Source organism: Gambusia affinis, linkage group LG14, assembly GCF_019740435.1.
Source record: "Gambusia affinis linkage group LG14, SWU_Gaff_1.0, whole genome shotgun sequence".
Taxonomy (NCBI): Eukaryota; Metazoa; Chordata; class Actinopteri; order Cyprinodontiformes; family Poeciliidae; genus Gambusia; species Gambusia affinis.
This window is the reverse complement of record NC_057881.1, coordinates 5,238,903-5,253,941: the sequence shown is the minus strand read 5'-3', so window position 1 is coordinate 5,253,941 and position 15,039 is coordinate 5,238,903. Positions and strand designations below refer to the sequence as shown.

At 35.9% G+C, this 15,039-nt stretch overlaps 3 protein-coding genes across 5 annotated transcripts; 1 reads left to right on the top strand and 2 right to left on the bottom strand.

The window, feature by feature from the left end:
- The first annotated feature begins 848 nt into the window (after nucleotides 1–848).
- LOC122844150 lies at nucleotides 849–10,649 on the top strand. 3 transcript variants are annotated; one of them, XM_044139363.1, is made up of 5 exons: nucleotides 849–953; nucleotides 2,442–2,801; nucleotides 4,626–4,748; nucleotides 8,993–9,051; nucleotides 9,333–9,494. In XM_044139363.1, exons 1-5 carry the CDS (start codon nucleotides 920–922, stop codon nucleotides 9,462–9,464), a joined length of 708 nt encoding a protein of 235 aa, XP_043995298.1. In that variant the 5' UTR covers nucleotides 849–919; the 3' UTR covers nucleotides 9,465–9,494. The 3 variants fall into 3 exon arrangements, 2 of the variants coding, with proteins under 2 accessions (XP_043995298.1, XP_043995297.1); XR_006372819.1 differs by lacking the exon at nucleotides 849–953 and adding an exon at nucleotides 2,111–2,250; XM_044139362.1 differs by lacking the exon at nucleotides 849–953 and having other exon boundaries at nucleotides 2,111–2,801; nucleotides 9,333–10,649.
- Nucleotides 5,694–8,510, bottom strand: LOC122844148. Its single transcript, XM_044139359.1, has 2 exons — nucleotides 7,773–8,510; nucleotides 5,694–6,958 (listed from the first exon to the last, which is right to left on the bottom strand). The coding sequence occupies exons 1-2, from the start codon at nucleotides 8,094–8,096 to the stop codon at nucleotides 6,449–6,451; spliced, it is 834 nt and encodes a 277-aa protein (XP_043995294.1). The 5' UTR covers nucleotides 8,097–8,510; the 3' UTR covers nucleotides 5,694–6,448.
- Nucleotides 10,413–14,418, bottom strand: LOC122844147. Its single transcript, XM_044139358.1, has 8 exons — nucleotides 14,287–14,418; nucleotides 13,058–13,363; nucleotides 12,646–12,915; nucleotides 12,072–12,134; nucleotides 11,929–11,973; nucleotides 11,729–11,842; nucleotides 11,206–11,262; nucleotides 10,413–11,118 (listed from the first exon to the last, which is right to left on the bottom strand). Exons 1-8 carry the CDS (start codon nucleotides 14,360–14,362, stop codon nucleotides 10,946–10,948), a joined length of 1,104 nt encoding a protein of 367 aa, XP_043995293.1. The 5' UTR covers nucleotides 14,363–14,418; the 3' UTR covers nucleotides 10,413–10,945.
- Between the last annotated feature and the right edge of the window lie 621 nt (nucleotides 14,419–15,039).

Below are 15,039 nucleotides of genomic sequence, written 5' to 3'. Positions count from 1 at the left end.
CATTCAATTATGCCGCATGAACTGATTAGTACATTATTGCGAGAGAACGCAAAAGCGAGGAAACTCAAAAGCTTTGCAAGGGAACGCAATACCAAAAATCCTCTATGTCCCCCAGAGGGCTCAGTAGGCTCCGTACCAACTCGCTTAAATTATTATTATTATTATAATTATTATAATAATAATAATAATTATTATTATTATTATTATTACTTTGTATAGTACAATTTTGAGTCGCTCTTTGACGGGTTTTCTTTAAGTAAAACTTGTCTTATGCACAGTTATAGTAGATATTTTAAAAATAATGCACATTGTAAAAACTTCAAAAATATTAATGTTCCATAAAGAACTTTGTGTCTCAGCTATCATTTTTGTTTTTATTTAATTAATGTTAGTTTACTGTCAATTACGTTTTTAGTGAAAAGTCCTAAACATCTAAACAGAGTTAGATTTTTGACTGAACCAGATTTCTACTCATGAAAAAGCAATGAAACATATAAATGAACCAGTCTATAAAAACTTGCATGTATAAAAAATAAGCGAGAGAGAGAGAGAGAGAGAGAGAGAGAGAGAGAGAGAGAGAGAGAAAGAGAGAGGAGAGTGTTTCTGAAAGGCTTTTATTTTGAAATATCACTTGACGCAAGCCAAGCAACTTATGGTCTCAAGAGAAATGAAAGTTAACTGTGATATCACAGTTGTGTTTACCAGGAGAGTATCTGCTTTAAGTATTCACATGGAAAAACAGTCAGTCTTCCGTTTTCTGCAGCAACAGAAACATGTTAGTGGTCTCACTGTGAATTCTGTAGCCAAAGTCCCCGCTTACTTCCTCCCACAGAAATAAAAAACTGCAACCAAACTGAGCTCAGTTCAGTCAGCACCCTGTAACCAGTTTGTTCTGAGAGTATTTGTCTCCTTCAGGATAATGGCAGGTCTCTTTTGGATTTTCATGTTTCTTTGTAAGTTATTAATTTTAATTATTTTCTTGATTTAAATGCAGACGGAATTTACTCAGAATGTTGGTTTTCTAAAGTCTAATGAGGTTTTCTAATGAGGTTTTATTGGTCTTGTGGCTTTCTGTGCAAATCTCTAAAGGCACATAATTTTTATATAGGTTGTGCTCCTTTTCTGTCCTTTTTTCCTTTGTTTCAACCAAACAAAAACCAGGAGATTTTGTGGTAATGGTGGGTTTTACCTGAAGAATTGCACAAAACAAGCCCTTTGAACCTGAAATGTAGAACTGAAAACTGAAGTTAAATTTATTTCACCAAACGTCTCATTTGAGCTTCTTTCAACTCAATACAGTAATTTTATCAATCCAAAACTCAGTTATTATAAAACTTCTCAATATGAAATTTTCCTTCCACAAGCTTTATTCAAATTTTCAATAGATTTTAAAACAGGGCATTTGTAGTTTCGGACTGTAGGAGTCAACGGTTTAGAGAGAAGAGATCAAATGCTACCATGTGAAGTTTTTTGCATCAGCCATGCAATGCAGACTCTGATAAATGTATTTTAATTCATTTAAAATACAATTTTTAATAAAGATGCAAAGATCTGATTTTTTCTGACCAATGCCTTTTGATTTTAACCCTTTCCCAATTTTTTTTATTGCATGCAATAAAAGACAAAGAATATGCTTCAGTTTCAATGATAAAAGTGAAAGTTTTGAATCCTGCAAAAAATAAAGGAAAATTTCCACTTTATGCATCGAAGTATAAATCATGAGCTTAATCTGATTTGTTGTAATCTCAAAAGGGGAATCAAAACGGAATGGGTTGTTTTTTTGGGCAGCTTATAAAAAATCTTTTTTATTTCTATTCTATTCTAAATTTTGATTAAATCTTATAAACTTTTGTTGAATCTCTTTTCAGAATAGCTTTACAAAACTAAAACAGTTTGCTTTAGAGCAGTGGTTCCCAATTCCGGTCCTCAGGGCCCCCCTGCCTGCATGTTTTAGATGTGTCTCTATACCAGAACAGCTGATTCAAATGATTGCATGACATCTTCTGCAGCCACCAAATACTGCAGAAGCCTGTTAATCACCCAAAGATTCAATCCAGGTGTGTGGCAGAAGGGAAACACCTAAAACATGCAGTCAGGGGGGCCCTGAGGACTGTAATTGGGAACCGCTGCTTTAGAGTATAAACTAAGGATGGCCAAACACTCCTAAATTTCTTCATCGCATGAAAAAGCCATTTAGTTTACCATCAAATTTGATCATAAGCAACTCTTTTTAACCACTGGTAGTGTATGGTGAGATGTCTATTAAAACTAACCATCAGAAAACTGACGAGGCACATCTTAACTTTTATTATCACAGCCAGCACTTGACACCACTTTGCTCATTCAAAGACAATGTTTCAATCAGGGTTGATGTGCTGAACAAACATGACAAATGATAACATTTTTGGTCAGCATGATTCTGACTTTTCTGTTCTTCTCAGCTGTTGCAGGATGTCACCAGTCATCTCCCTCCCATGTTCCCCACGACCCACTGGTGGTCGTCAGGGGACAGAATGTCTCTCTGACCTGCAACATTACGTCCAGCTCTGATATCACCTGGTACCTGCTGAGTTCAGACCGGCTGTTGCCTCTGCTTAGTGTCTCAGAGAGTAAACTCAAAAACAAAAAAGACATCATTAATCCTTACTCCAGTCGCATTGCATGGACAGGAGACCTGAGTAGTGGGCTGATCCGACTGGAGATTCAGGCTGTGGAGGAGCAAGATGCTGGACTGTACTTTTGTTCTGGGCTTTGTGAAGCTAAGGTGTGTGTAAGCAGAGGAATTCCCCTGAAACTTAATGGTAAGAACTGAACTTTTCTATTTGCATTTTAAATTATAGAAGCAATAATATTATTATTATATATTATATAAAAATCATATCATATATAATATGCTTTATATATATATATATATATATATATATATATATATATATATATACAGCTCTAGAAAAAATTAAGAGACCACTTAAAATGATCAGTTCCTCTGATTTTACTTTTAATAGGTATATGTTTGAGTAAAATTAACATTGTTCTTTTATTCTATGAACTACTAACAACATGTCTGAAATAAATATTAGCATTTATTTGCAGAAAATGTGAAATGGTCAAAATAACAAAAAAGATGCAGTGCTTTTAGACCTCAAATAATGCAAAGAAAAGTTTGTATAAATTTAGAAAATATCTACCAATAATAACTCTGCTGGAGTGCAGCTGTGGGTTAGGTAGTAAGTTGACTCATCAATGAATGACAGAGAGGTCATGCCACTAAACCAGAGGACAGTCAGTTGACACAGATTGTCAGCTGAAGAGTATCAACCAAATTTTTTGATCAAACTTACTTAATCACAACAAGCCCTTTGATCATTTCAGTTCAAATGTTTCCTGTGGTCAAAAACATCATAACAGACATAACAGTAACAGCAATTCATTTATTATTGTTTGTCTCAGTTTACGGCAAAAAAACAAAATTGTTTGATTTTGTTATATTCCAAATAGAACATAAATCACAAAATAGTTCAAGTCATTAAATAATCATCATTCCATTTTCTTACACCCTTGTCCTTAGTGGGGTTCTGGAGGTGCTGGTTCCTATCTCCAGCTAATGTTCCGGGCGAGAGGCAGGTTCACCCTGGACAGGTCACCAGTCTGTCGCAGGGCAACACATAGACAGACAGGACACACAACCATGCACACACACACTCCACTCACACCTAGGGAAAAGTTAAAAAGACCAATTAACCTGACAGTCATGTTTTTGGACTGTGGGAGGAAGCCAGAGAACCCGGAGAGAACCCACCATGCACAGGGAGAACATGCAAACTCCGTGCAGAAAGACCCCGGGCCGGGAATCGACCCCAGGACCTTCTTGGTGCAAAACAACTGCTCCACTGTGCAGCTTTAAATATTCTACCTTTAATTCAGCTATAGGAGTATTTTCGTACAGTGTATGTTTACTGACAGAATCAGTGTGCCCCTCTAGGTTGTGGCACCCTGGGCAGAAATTCACATTGCCCATATCAGAAACACTTCCACTATCTTCAGAGTGTTTTGTTTTGTGTTATTATTAAAAAAAGAAATATCAGTAAACACAGATGGTAATTCTAAATAAGAACATAAAATACTTGTTTTCAGTCTGTAAGGGTCTTTCGGCTTTGTTTACATAATAGTATTTTATATAACTGATATTGCTCAGAAGAAAAGACATTTAACCCAGAAAATGTATTGAAAAGTGATAGTATCAAGGAAAAAACTAACAGAAGAGGGGATTCTTAAATGTTTTACCTGTGAAATATATCTGAGAATGAGATACACCATTCAACATGTAAAACCAGTCACCACTCACAACATCAGTATGGAATTTAGTCTCAAATGCTGCAAATTGTATCCAGGTGCATTGCAACAGTCCACAGTTTTGTGCAAATTAGCATTGGTTCTCAGAGGATTATCTCAGAACAGGTTTACTAGAAAATGAAAATGAAGAGTGAAACAAGTAGAAACACCACCCTCAAAGGAATATGAGTTTCATAGCTTTGCTTTACAGCTGTGAATACTTCCACAGAACAGTTTAACATTAAAATAATGTTGTTGTCATCTTTGTGGGTTTTTCTTGTTATTATGTCCAGGAGTTGATGGGGACGCCGCTGGAAGAAAAACTCGCCAACCTTGTTGGAGTCTGGGGATCTGTGTCCTTCCGGGTTTACTCGGCCTCTGTTCCTTTCTGATGATTGGACTCTACCTGTGCTCAGGTGTGTATCCATTTACATCCTCTACCTGTCGACACTTCCTCTACTTCTGTAGCACTGCTTTTATTTTAAAACTGCTGCTCAGCATCATCAGAATAATACATGATGATTATCAAATTTATGGGCATTTTTGAGTTTATTATTCAAATAGATTTTCAAATATATATATATTTTTAGCTCAGATTAAAGTTTTAAACTGTTTAATATATTGGTTTGTACCTACATACTTCATTCATCTTGCAAGTAAGCAAGCATACTGTATGCTCTGACTGCCCTCTGCTGCTCACATATTGGAACTGCAGATGTCCGATATGTAGAGTAATTTTGACTGATTTAAACAAAACTAATGCTTAAAGAAAAAAATCTGTTTCGATTGGCTGGTGGTCTTGCATTGGGTTTGCTAATGGAATCTGATTGTGTACTTTTGGTGACTTTACTGACCTTAACATAAACAGATATATGAGCATCTTTTTGCCTGTGTGGTTTTAAAACTCTGCATTTTGTGAGATACAACAGTGGAAACATACGCTTCATCACCCAGCTCTGTCATAATGAAGTCCTGTAGATTTGCTAAAGAAAAATACGCCACTAGAGAGTATTTTTAAGCAAAAGCTCCAAGTTCCTGCACTTTCCTGAAACACAATAAATATATACATATAGGAACTGACATAAAAATTTTAATAAATATATGGACATTATTGGTATTAACAGAAACATTTATTCAACACTCTGTGTAATGCACATGTCATAGTGCTTAAGCTGAGCTTCGAGATACACTTTGTTTTAGAGCCGGTTCCACTGGCTTTAAATGACGCAAGTGTAAAGATAAAAAAATAAATCGTTGAGAGGTAAATACTGTTCTGCAAACAGGTCTTTGCTTTGTGAAAATGAGGAGCAGTTCTTTAATGTCAAACTTGATGTTAGTGCCAAAAATAATGCAGTGAAATATGATTTGTGCTTTCCATTTTAATATTTATGACATATTTGTTACATACTTTTAGTTCACAGGAGACAGACAGATGATTACAGTAAAATATCAGTTCAGACAAAAGGATTTCCAATTAGATTAGGGAGTAAACATAAAAAAACCCACACCCCATTATGAAGTTTACAGGTATGAAAAATTAATGAAACAATATTTGCAAATTGACAGGTTTATTGCAAATTTAATTAGTCATTATAGAGCATTCATTTATTTTTTATCAAGTCAGTTCAATTATGTGGAATAATTAATAAAAATAAAACTAGGCTACAATCAAAATAGAAAAAAATAACTAAAAGTCTTTATGTGCCAGTGTAAATCATCTTAGAGAACTACACACTTTTCTACATGTTGTTTGCTTTTCTTTTCATCATTTTGTCAAATTTGTATTTTTAGTAGATCTGTTTATGAATTTCTGAATGATAAAAATATGAAACAAGCAAATTTGAGAAAAGGGTAGTGAACATAATGCAGGCTGGGAGGAAGTGTCCATAATGCAGAGCCTGGTATTCCTGGTCGGCAAATGGAAATTTGCATGAACACTTAGCTAAAGCGACTATAGAAACAGTAACTGAAGAAACTATCATAATCATTTCCACATGCCCCTGATTGAAACAGATTCCATACTTTTTGCAAAACATTTCTATTTCCCCTAGGTGAAAGAGGTTTGCACAACTTTTGCTGTTTATGATATCCCTGAATCTTCCAAGCATCCAAAAAGTCACACCTGCTTTATCAGGAGTCCATATGGACGAAGGGACTCCTCAATAATGACTTTCTCCTGCACGTTGGTGCTGCCTTCCGGGATGTACACCAACCAGATGCCCTCTCTCTGGCAGCTCTTCCTTTTTTGAGGGTTGATACGGTTCTGAAGAACAACTTTGTACCTCATCCCATCCACACTATACTTGAATGTCTTGCAGTGCTTCTCTGCCATCTTGATGTCTGGGGTTGAGTACACGCCCCTGCCTCTGGTGTCGGGGTTTCGCAAAGCAGCAGCTCCGGCATCCAGAAAGTTTGGCTCGTTGTCTGGTGGGCCATCATGGGTGATGATGATGCCAAGGGAGCCGTCCATGTTGTGGCCGTGGTAGGAGACTGGCCAGGCGTCCTTCCCTGTCCCCAGCCAACTGTCCCCATCTTCATACTTCTGTAGGACGCGCAGAGCGGTCCGTTTCCATCCACAGGGGCGAATGTACTTCTCATTTCCACGCATAAATACCTTATCACCATCCTGTAGATCAAGATACATTTATCAGTTCAAAATGTGTCTTCTTTAATTTTGTTTAAAGAATAGGTGGGAATGCTCAGGAAAGTACTTTCTGATTTTGAAAAAAATCTGTTGTAATTTTTCTAGAGCTGTCTCTATGCTTATTGCCACCCTTAGTAAAGATGAGAAAATATCCTAAAATATCCCTCTTTGCATTTCATACAATTTTGTGTTGATCTCTCACATGAAATCCAATCAATATGCACAGATGTTAGCGGTTTTAACATAGTAAAAGTGTTGATACATTTGCAAACAACTGAACAGAGATGCAGAAGTAGCTAGCTAACTTTAACATTTTGTGACTTCAATACATCTCTGCAGCATTAGATTGGCATGCTGTCAAATTGTTCCTACTTTGAAGAGTCCTTAAGAGAGGTGGGCTACTTTACAACACATTTATGTCCTAGAGAAACTGAAAGTCATTGAATAAAGGATTTATATGGTAGGGTTATTTATTCTAGACACATTCACTGCAACCTTTGTTTATTCCAGGGCATATGTGCAAACAACATTACTCAATCACATTTTATCTGTACACACTTCCTCATTTCCTCCCTTAGTTAATAGCCAGTCTACTCCAGAAACAGAGTGAGCCCAGTAGTTTTATAAAATGTAACTGTAAGTATTTGTTCTTCCAGTTTTAATGACGCTGTTATGCTCCAGTTTCAGGTCAACACAAACATGTTTTTAGACCTGCTCTATTGCCTAAGGCCTTTGACGTCATATGACGCGTTTACAAAGCAAAAAAAAAAAAAACAGGTTTATGGTTTCTCCTTACCTTTATGCCGGTGAAATCGTAGTCATACTGCGGATGGAAGAAGTCTTGGGTATTGATTTTAACGGTTGTTTTAAGGCTTTCCACAGGTTCATGGGTCAATGCTGGTGGGGCGCTGTACATGTCCTGATTTTCCAAGTCCTGCAAGGATAAAGTTCCCAAGCTCGGGTACTCCAGTTCTTTAAATCCCTCCTGCTTGTAAAACTCTCTAAGGGCTACAATGTTGACAAAATCCTGCGATGTGATCTGCGAGGATCCAGTTGTTGCCTCGACGTTACAGCCAGAGAGAGCTGACAGGGCCTCCAGGCAAAGCTTTGTGTCTGGCATTTTGCTTCGATGTTGCAAAAGATTTCAGGAAGGAAGACAGTCTCCTTGTCCTTCAGAGTTAGGTGGAACAATTGCCTTTTCTTTCTACTTTAAATAGAGTTACTCCTTGATCAAGAAGACATAAGAAATCAAGTCTAGCTTTTCTCTCGGCTGCCGCAGCTCAACACTGATCCTTAGTTTCACTTGAAGGCCTTTAACAGTTGCTCTTTCACTTTCACTTAGATAATTTCCTGTAAACCAGAGCATGCGCAGGAATAAATGCAGAGTGTTTTGAGGATTTGGAATAACATGGGATTACACTGTTTACCTCAGTCTAACACTATAAGCTTGTTGCAATCTGCTTTATGATGATGTTTGTGATTATCTGGTGCACTGCCTATCTCACAGGTGTCAAACTCCAGTGTGCCTCTGCTGCACCACACCTGAATAGAATAATTAGGTCATTAGCAAGGTTCTGGAGAACTGATCTACACAAGGAGGAGGTGATTAAGCAATTTCATTCCAGTGTTTTGTACTTGAGATATATCTGAAGACTGCAGGACAGCGGCTCTCAAGGACTCTTGAGACCCCTGGTCTATCTGGTGTCAGGTTACATTTCAGCCAGTTAACATCCAGTGTTCTGCATTTACTGTTTGGTGACTTTAAGTTTCTTCACTTTTATGTGAAGTTACTTTCGTTCCTTTTCACTTCTGACTCTGCAAATTGAAATACATGTAACCTGTAAATACTGACATCTTTTAAAACCTTTTAAAATATGCATGTTTGAATACTACATCTCGGACCTTGCGCGGCCCGGTACCAATTGGTGGTTGGGGACCACTGATTAAAAATAAATCGGAGCTTCAGATCAATCTCTTTACATTCTAGACCTCACTTCTATTCTGCTTTATCTTCAGGTAAACTGGGTCTTTGCTGCTGTAATCCAAGGAGACAGCATTCTTTGAGGATCACAGAGGTCAGTAGATGTATGCCAAGTTCACATGATGAGCTCACACAGCTAAAAGTTGAGTTATTTACCTACAACACAAAATAGCAGAAGCTAATTGTGTACATTTTGTGTTAGAAGTGGAATGACTTCCTTAAAATGTGTTGATTGATCTAAATGTTGTTAGGTAACCTCCATTCATTCTAAATTCAGCTCTATTATTTTTCAGAAAGTAAATAGACATGGTTTTTTTTATGCTTACTGTATCATAGTACCAAGGAATGTGACATTTCTGTCTCTTGTCTCTGCAGGATGATTCTTTACATTACTCCAGTCTGAGGCATCCAGATAAGTCCCGCCCGTCTGTCAAGTCCAGACCCAGATTAGCAGAAGACCTGGTCACATATTCTACTGTGACCACTCGCAAAAACTTAAATGGATAATAAGCAGAAAATAAATAATTTTATTTCTGCTCAGCGACTCTTGATATGACATTTGTTGAAACTTTATTCTAGTTTAAAAGTAAAAATAATTTTCTATTTTTTTTTTCAGTAAATCTAGAGCATACACAGATTTCTAGATAACTGTTTTAGTCCTTCAGTAGTGCTAAATAAAATATTAATATTTCAAATTTTCTGCCATACCCACAAAGCGGGACACAAAATGGGACTACAATGCAATTCAATATAAAAAATATAGAGATGTATTTTAAACACCTCTTAGCCTCGTGTGCAATTAAATTTCAATGAATATCAAAGCAAAAGTAGCAATTCTGAAAATAAATTTTATGTTTACAATTTAGTTTAGAATTTCAGTTTAGGATTATCCTGACAATAAATCGCTTGGTTCACATTTTTAAATCACATAATTTGAAATTCAAAATCTGAATCTCTGTTACATCTGATGAAGAAAGAAAGTACGGTATTGTTTTGTTGTTGTTGTTGCTATGTGAATACAGCCCTATACATATTAAATATAACTGAGTCAGTTAATATGAGGTTGATCTGGACTCCTAATAGAATAAAGGTACAGTACAGCAACAAATTCAATAGCTGATATAAAATTTCATTAATTGCTATAATTAAACATAGGATATCTTAAGAGTTTTGAACTAGTGGAAGAACAAACAACAAATCTCCAACATACCCAGATAACATAATCTCATTATTCTCAAGATGATTATGAGGTATAATGTAAGCTATATCATTCATCTTTGTTTTACTGTTAAAATTTTGTGCAACTGCGATAAAAATGTTTTTTGTTCTTTTGCTTCCTGCTTTACGTCTATATAACCAGTAAGCTACTGACATCAAGAATGTAAATATGAGCAATAATGCTGGCAGAAGCTGAACACTGAGGATGGAGGGGACTCACAGAATCCTGATGTGAGGAAATTCTCTTGTATGAAAAAGTTACCAGCTCAGATCAGCATAACATTTTCTTTGTTTTCTTTTGTTTTCTTCTTCTTCTTTTTTATTTTTTTTATTTTTTATTTTTTTACAGTGTACATTTGTATTCCACTGTCAATTATGGGTATGGTAATTTTTTTCAGTAACTCAAATGTAAATATGTTTATGATGTTAAACTAACTTTCATAAAGTGTTTTAGAAGTAAAAAGCTGATTCTGTGATTTGCAGCATCTTGTTGACATTCCTCTTTGTTACAAATATAACTGAAAAATTGTTTTCAGTAACTTCTTTACAGTTAGCAAAAAAATAAAAAATAAACATAACCTGACATAATAATTAACTTAACAGTTTCAGTTATTTTTATATAAAGTCTCAAGGAGATAAAAAATAAAATAACTGTTAATATTTCTGGTGTAACAACTTTAATCATAGGCTAAAAGTTCTAAATAATTGAGACACAGAAGGTCAAACTCTTCTCAATCTTGTTTGACAAAGAATGGCAGAAATAAATTGGATCAGGAGAAAGTGTGTTTTGCTGCAGGTCTGGTGATGACCGAGGAATAAATAACATTACTGCTGCTCTGATCTGGTGGAGACCAGCTGGGTCTCTGGCTCCAGCTCTGTCGACCCAGAGAGGCGTAGTGGATGGTATCATCCTGCAGGGACGGACGCTTAAACACCTCATACTCTGCAGCCAAATAAAAGGAATAATTTAAATGCATTTAAATGACAAAATTACTTCCCTTTAGCAGATATGACTGAATTATTTATTTACCAGTCTGGGCGTTATATGTCATCCACAGCTGCAGCTCTGTCTCTTCTCGTCTTTTTGCTACAACAGAGAAACATGTCTGAATTCAGGATATGTAAGATAATAAAAAGAATGCACAATGCTCATAAAATGTTTGTCACCTGTAGTAACTCAATGCACTATATCAATAGTGAATTCCTAATATAATGAATTAGAAATCATCTGATTAAAATCTTTATCCAGACGGCTGTTAATGTCTCTCTCTGTGTCTTTAAGAAAGGGTAAACTGAAGGCTTCTGCTCAAGATTTGGATTCCTAGATGTCTGTTAAATTAAACATTGAGCTGAATAGAGGCTAGAGCCAGTGACTCAGCTCCTAAATACCTGATTAGTGGCTTTATTGACCATATTACTGTCAAGACTCTGGCTATAATTACTTGCAATTATCTTATTATAACATTACTATTCATCCTCAAAGCTAAAACTGAATTAAAGTAAAGTGAAGATTATTCAGATAAATAATCAAATAACAATACATTAAAAAATACCTGCATATCTGTGTCTCCTCCTCTTTCTGCACTTTATGCTGGTGAGGAAAATACAGACTAGAGCGATGAGGACGATCATTAACCCCAAACCAATAACAGCAACCAGCAGCAGAGCTAAAACCAAGCACAAACAATAAACATTAAAACCACAGAATAATACTGAGATGATTTCTTATTGCTCTTGATTGTGTGTGGCTGACCATTCTCTGGTCTCTTCTTTGGTGGGTTCTGTGTTTCAAACACAACTAAAAACAAAAACAAAATGTAAAAATCTGTGCATTGCAAAATTCCTTTTGTGTCTTTAAAAAAAAATAAATAAACAGACTAGACACAGCTGACCTACCTGACACAGCTGAGACTGTTCTTATTGTGGTAGATGATGGGATGCTGGCTGGCATAAGATGCTCTGAAATATAGTTTTCAAATTTCAGAGTCTACCAGTTGACAAGCATTATGAGTAAGCAATTAAATATATTTTGTTGTCAATACTGACAACAAAAGTGTAATTTGAAAAATCTTAATTTATACATTTATTATGTCTTTGTTGTTCAAATCCTTCTGATGGTTGCAGTGTTTAAACACAGACCTCAATTTATTTTTGCCTTATTTAAAGCTGATACAACATCAAGAATTACAAATTTACATGGAATGCATTGTATTTAAAAAATATAGAATATTTATATTTCTAATCAGTTACATAAAAAAAGAACAAGAAATTGCTAATCAAAGCACAGATAAATAGCTCTGCAAATACAAAATAAAGAATCATAACAGAAAATAACGGTTAGAATGAGGTTACTTAAAAAGACTATAAAACCTATATTTCAGTTTTCATCATCAGTAATTCAGTTTTTTCCCCCGTGTTCTTACTGCAAAATTTTGTACGAAATAACCAGTTGAACATTTGACCGAGCTACCTTCCAGGATTGTGAGTTTTGCCTGCAGAACTCTGTTGCAGATATACTCTCCAGCGTCCCCTGGCTGCAGGTCTGCGATCTGCAGTGCGTCATTTATGTAGCTCAGCCGATTCCCGTCTATTTCTGCTTTCCCTGTACCATTTCTGAAACGGGTGAAGATGACCTCCTCCTTCTGCCCTTCTCTCTGTCTAAACCACCTGTGTTTAGACTTAGAGGAGCCTCTGCAGGGAAGCAGAAGCGTCCTACCTCTAGATACAGTGAAGTCATGTCCTGGGGGTCAGAAGCAGAAGGATTACTGAGTTTTAGTTTTTACCATTTTAAGGATTGTAGTGTACAGTTCAGGAATGCATAGCTTTCCATAGTAAGGATGTCCAAGCTGGTATTTAACACTGTTGCTGTATTCTCATCATACCTGTGAGCACCTGCAGCTCAGCCACCAGCCGTTGTTTGCACTCATACTCTCCGCTGTCTGTATCCTCGAGCTTCAGGATGCAGAGGCCACCATCACCCAACAGAACATAATGCTGACGGTAGTGGTTGGTCTGGTAGCTGCTCTGCCGTGTCACCAGGACCCTCTGGTTCTGATGAGTCCAGATCACATTGGAGCCGGCAAACCCCCCACATGGCAAGCACACATGATGACCCTCCAATACTGAAAACCGGGTCACTTCTGATGGAGAGAGACTGGCCAAAAACCTGAAGCTCTTCGCCTGAAGATCTGAGTTGGAAACCATTATTAAATCTATGTTTTATTTTAAAAATATGTTTGTTGCTCTTATTGCTTTTTAAAATCATTTATTTTTCTTTAGCGTTTGGAATTTTCAATAAATTCATACATGTATGTAGTGATTAAAACAAACCTCAGTTTTGCTTCAAATTTAATTAAAATTAAATGAAAAAAACATTTAGTTAATTACTTTTGAATTTGAACATTATTTTGAGACAAGCAAACTGAGTAATGAAGCTCTTGAGATTCCCTCCAAATTACAAGAAAATAATGTTTTTTAGGATACTCGCTCAAATGTCATTTATAATGAAATTTTAGTTGTTTCTCTAGGTCACACTAATATTAACTATGACAGTCCCACCTTACTGGAGGTCAATTTTTAGCCTTGTTTCCTGTCTTGCCTTCACTTCCTGTTTTATCTCATGGAAACATGTTCACTGTCATCCACTCAGACTAAAATAACTGTACTGGAAAATTGTAGCAAAACTTTGGGACATATATTGATGTTCAAGAAAATAAAAATAAAAATAAATGTGAAACAGTTTTTAATAATATTTACAACCCCCCCCCAAAACCCCCCCCCCCCCCAAAACAGTACATTATTTGTAAAACTCTATTTTTTTCTGTACTGTTTCATATACTCTGTTGTCATTCTAATGACATTACAAATGAGGTAGTTATTCAATATGCTTTAGTAATTTCTTACAGATTATAAAATATGTGTAATTGCAATTCTTTATGGAAGATTTTATGAATTTAATCAGTTGAAATCACCATGGAAAAAGTAACACAATAAAGCTGAATATCATTTGTTCATCATCAAATGTTGCGATGCATTATAAGCACACATTATTAGCTACATGATCAATATAAATGATATTTAATAGTAAAAAAAAACAGAGATCTGTCTGTACCTGTGGAGTTTTCAACACCGTCGATCACATCATGGACCAGAAACAAGACATGACAGAAAATTATAAACTTGAGCATCTTCACCACAAGATAACAGGAAATATGACTGCAGTTCAGAGGTCCTGTTGCCGGTTGGTCTGGAAAAATGAACCTTCTGTCTGTCGCAGTCTTTTTTTTTCCACATCTTCCTTCTGTCCGCCTTCCTCTTCCTCAAGCTGAGACCTTTTACATCTGACCATTAGAGGCTGAGAAAATGGGATTCTGAACTCTAATCATGGCTTTATGCCTGTACTTAAAAATTTAAGTAATTCATTCTGTAAGTATTTTTAGGTTTTCTATCTGTGGATATGTGGGTAAAAGATGACCAATCACAAAGAAAGCCATTAAATTATAAGGAAGTTTTAAGAGCACAATGGACACAGAAGCTACAAGAAAGACATGAAATAATAGGCTAACTATATAAATGCATCCAGTTAAAACAAGATGCAATTTTAAGTATAAATTATGTAATTTATGAATCTAAACACAAGATATTGAAATCCATAAATAAAAAAAATAACAGCACTTGACCTAAACAGAGGATGCAACAAAGAATAACAAGCATCATAGGCATCAAAACAAGTGATGTCTAACAGGAAATGTACATACATAGTGACAGTGGACAGTTGATTGCATGTTGTTGTTAACTTTGCAGCCATCTCTCATACTGATGTGGTAAAAGTGGTAAAAGTGGAAAGGAAAACTTCCTTGAGCAT

Coding starts and splice junctions, on each gene's coding strand:
- LOC122844150 (XM_044139362.1), top strand. CDS start 2,393: ATGATAACATTTTTGGTCAGCATGATTCTGACTTTTCTGTTCTTCTCA. Junction 2,802..4,625: donor AATTCCCCTGAAACTTAATG/GTAAGAACTGAA, acceptor TATTATGTCCAG/GAGTTGATGGGGACGCCGCT. Junction 4,749..8,992: donor TGGACTCTACCTGTGCTCAG/GTGTGTATCCAT, acceptor CTTTATCTTCAG/GTAAACTGGGTCTTTGCTGC.
- LOC122844148 (XM_044139359.1), bottom strand. CDS start 8,096: ATGCCAGACACAAAGCTTTGCCTGGAGGCCCTGTCAGCTCTCTCTGGC. Junction 6,959..7,772: donor ACGATTTCACCGGCATAAAG/GTAAGGAGAAAC, acceptor CTTGATCTACAG/GATGGTGATAAGGTATTTAT.
- LOC122844147 (XM_044139358.1), bottom strand. CDS start 14,362: ATGCTCAAGTTTATAATTTTCTGTCATGTCTTGTTTCTGGTCCATGAT. Junction 13,364..14,286: donor CGGTGTTGAAAACTCCACAG/GTACAGACAGAT, acceptor TTTCCAACTCAG/ATCTTCAGGCGAAGAGCTTC. Junction 11,263..11,728: donor GAGGAGACACAGATATGCAG/GTATTTTTTAAT, acceptor TCTCTGTTGTAG/CAAAAAGACGAGAAGAGACA.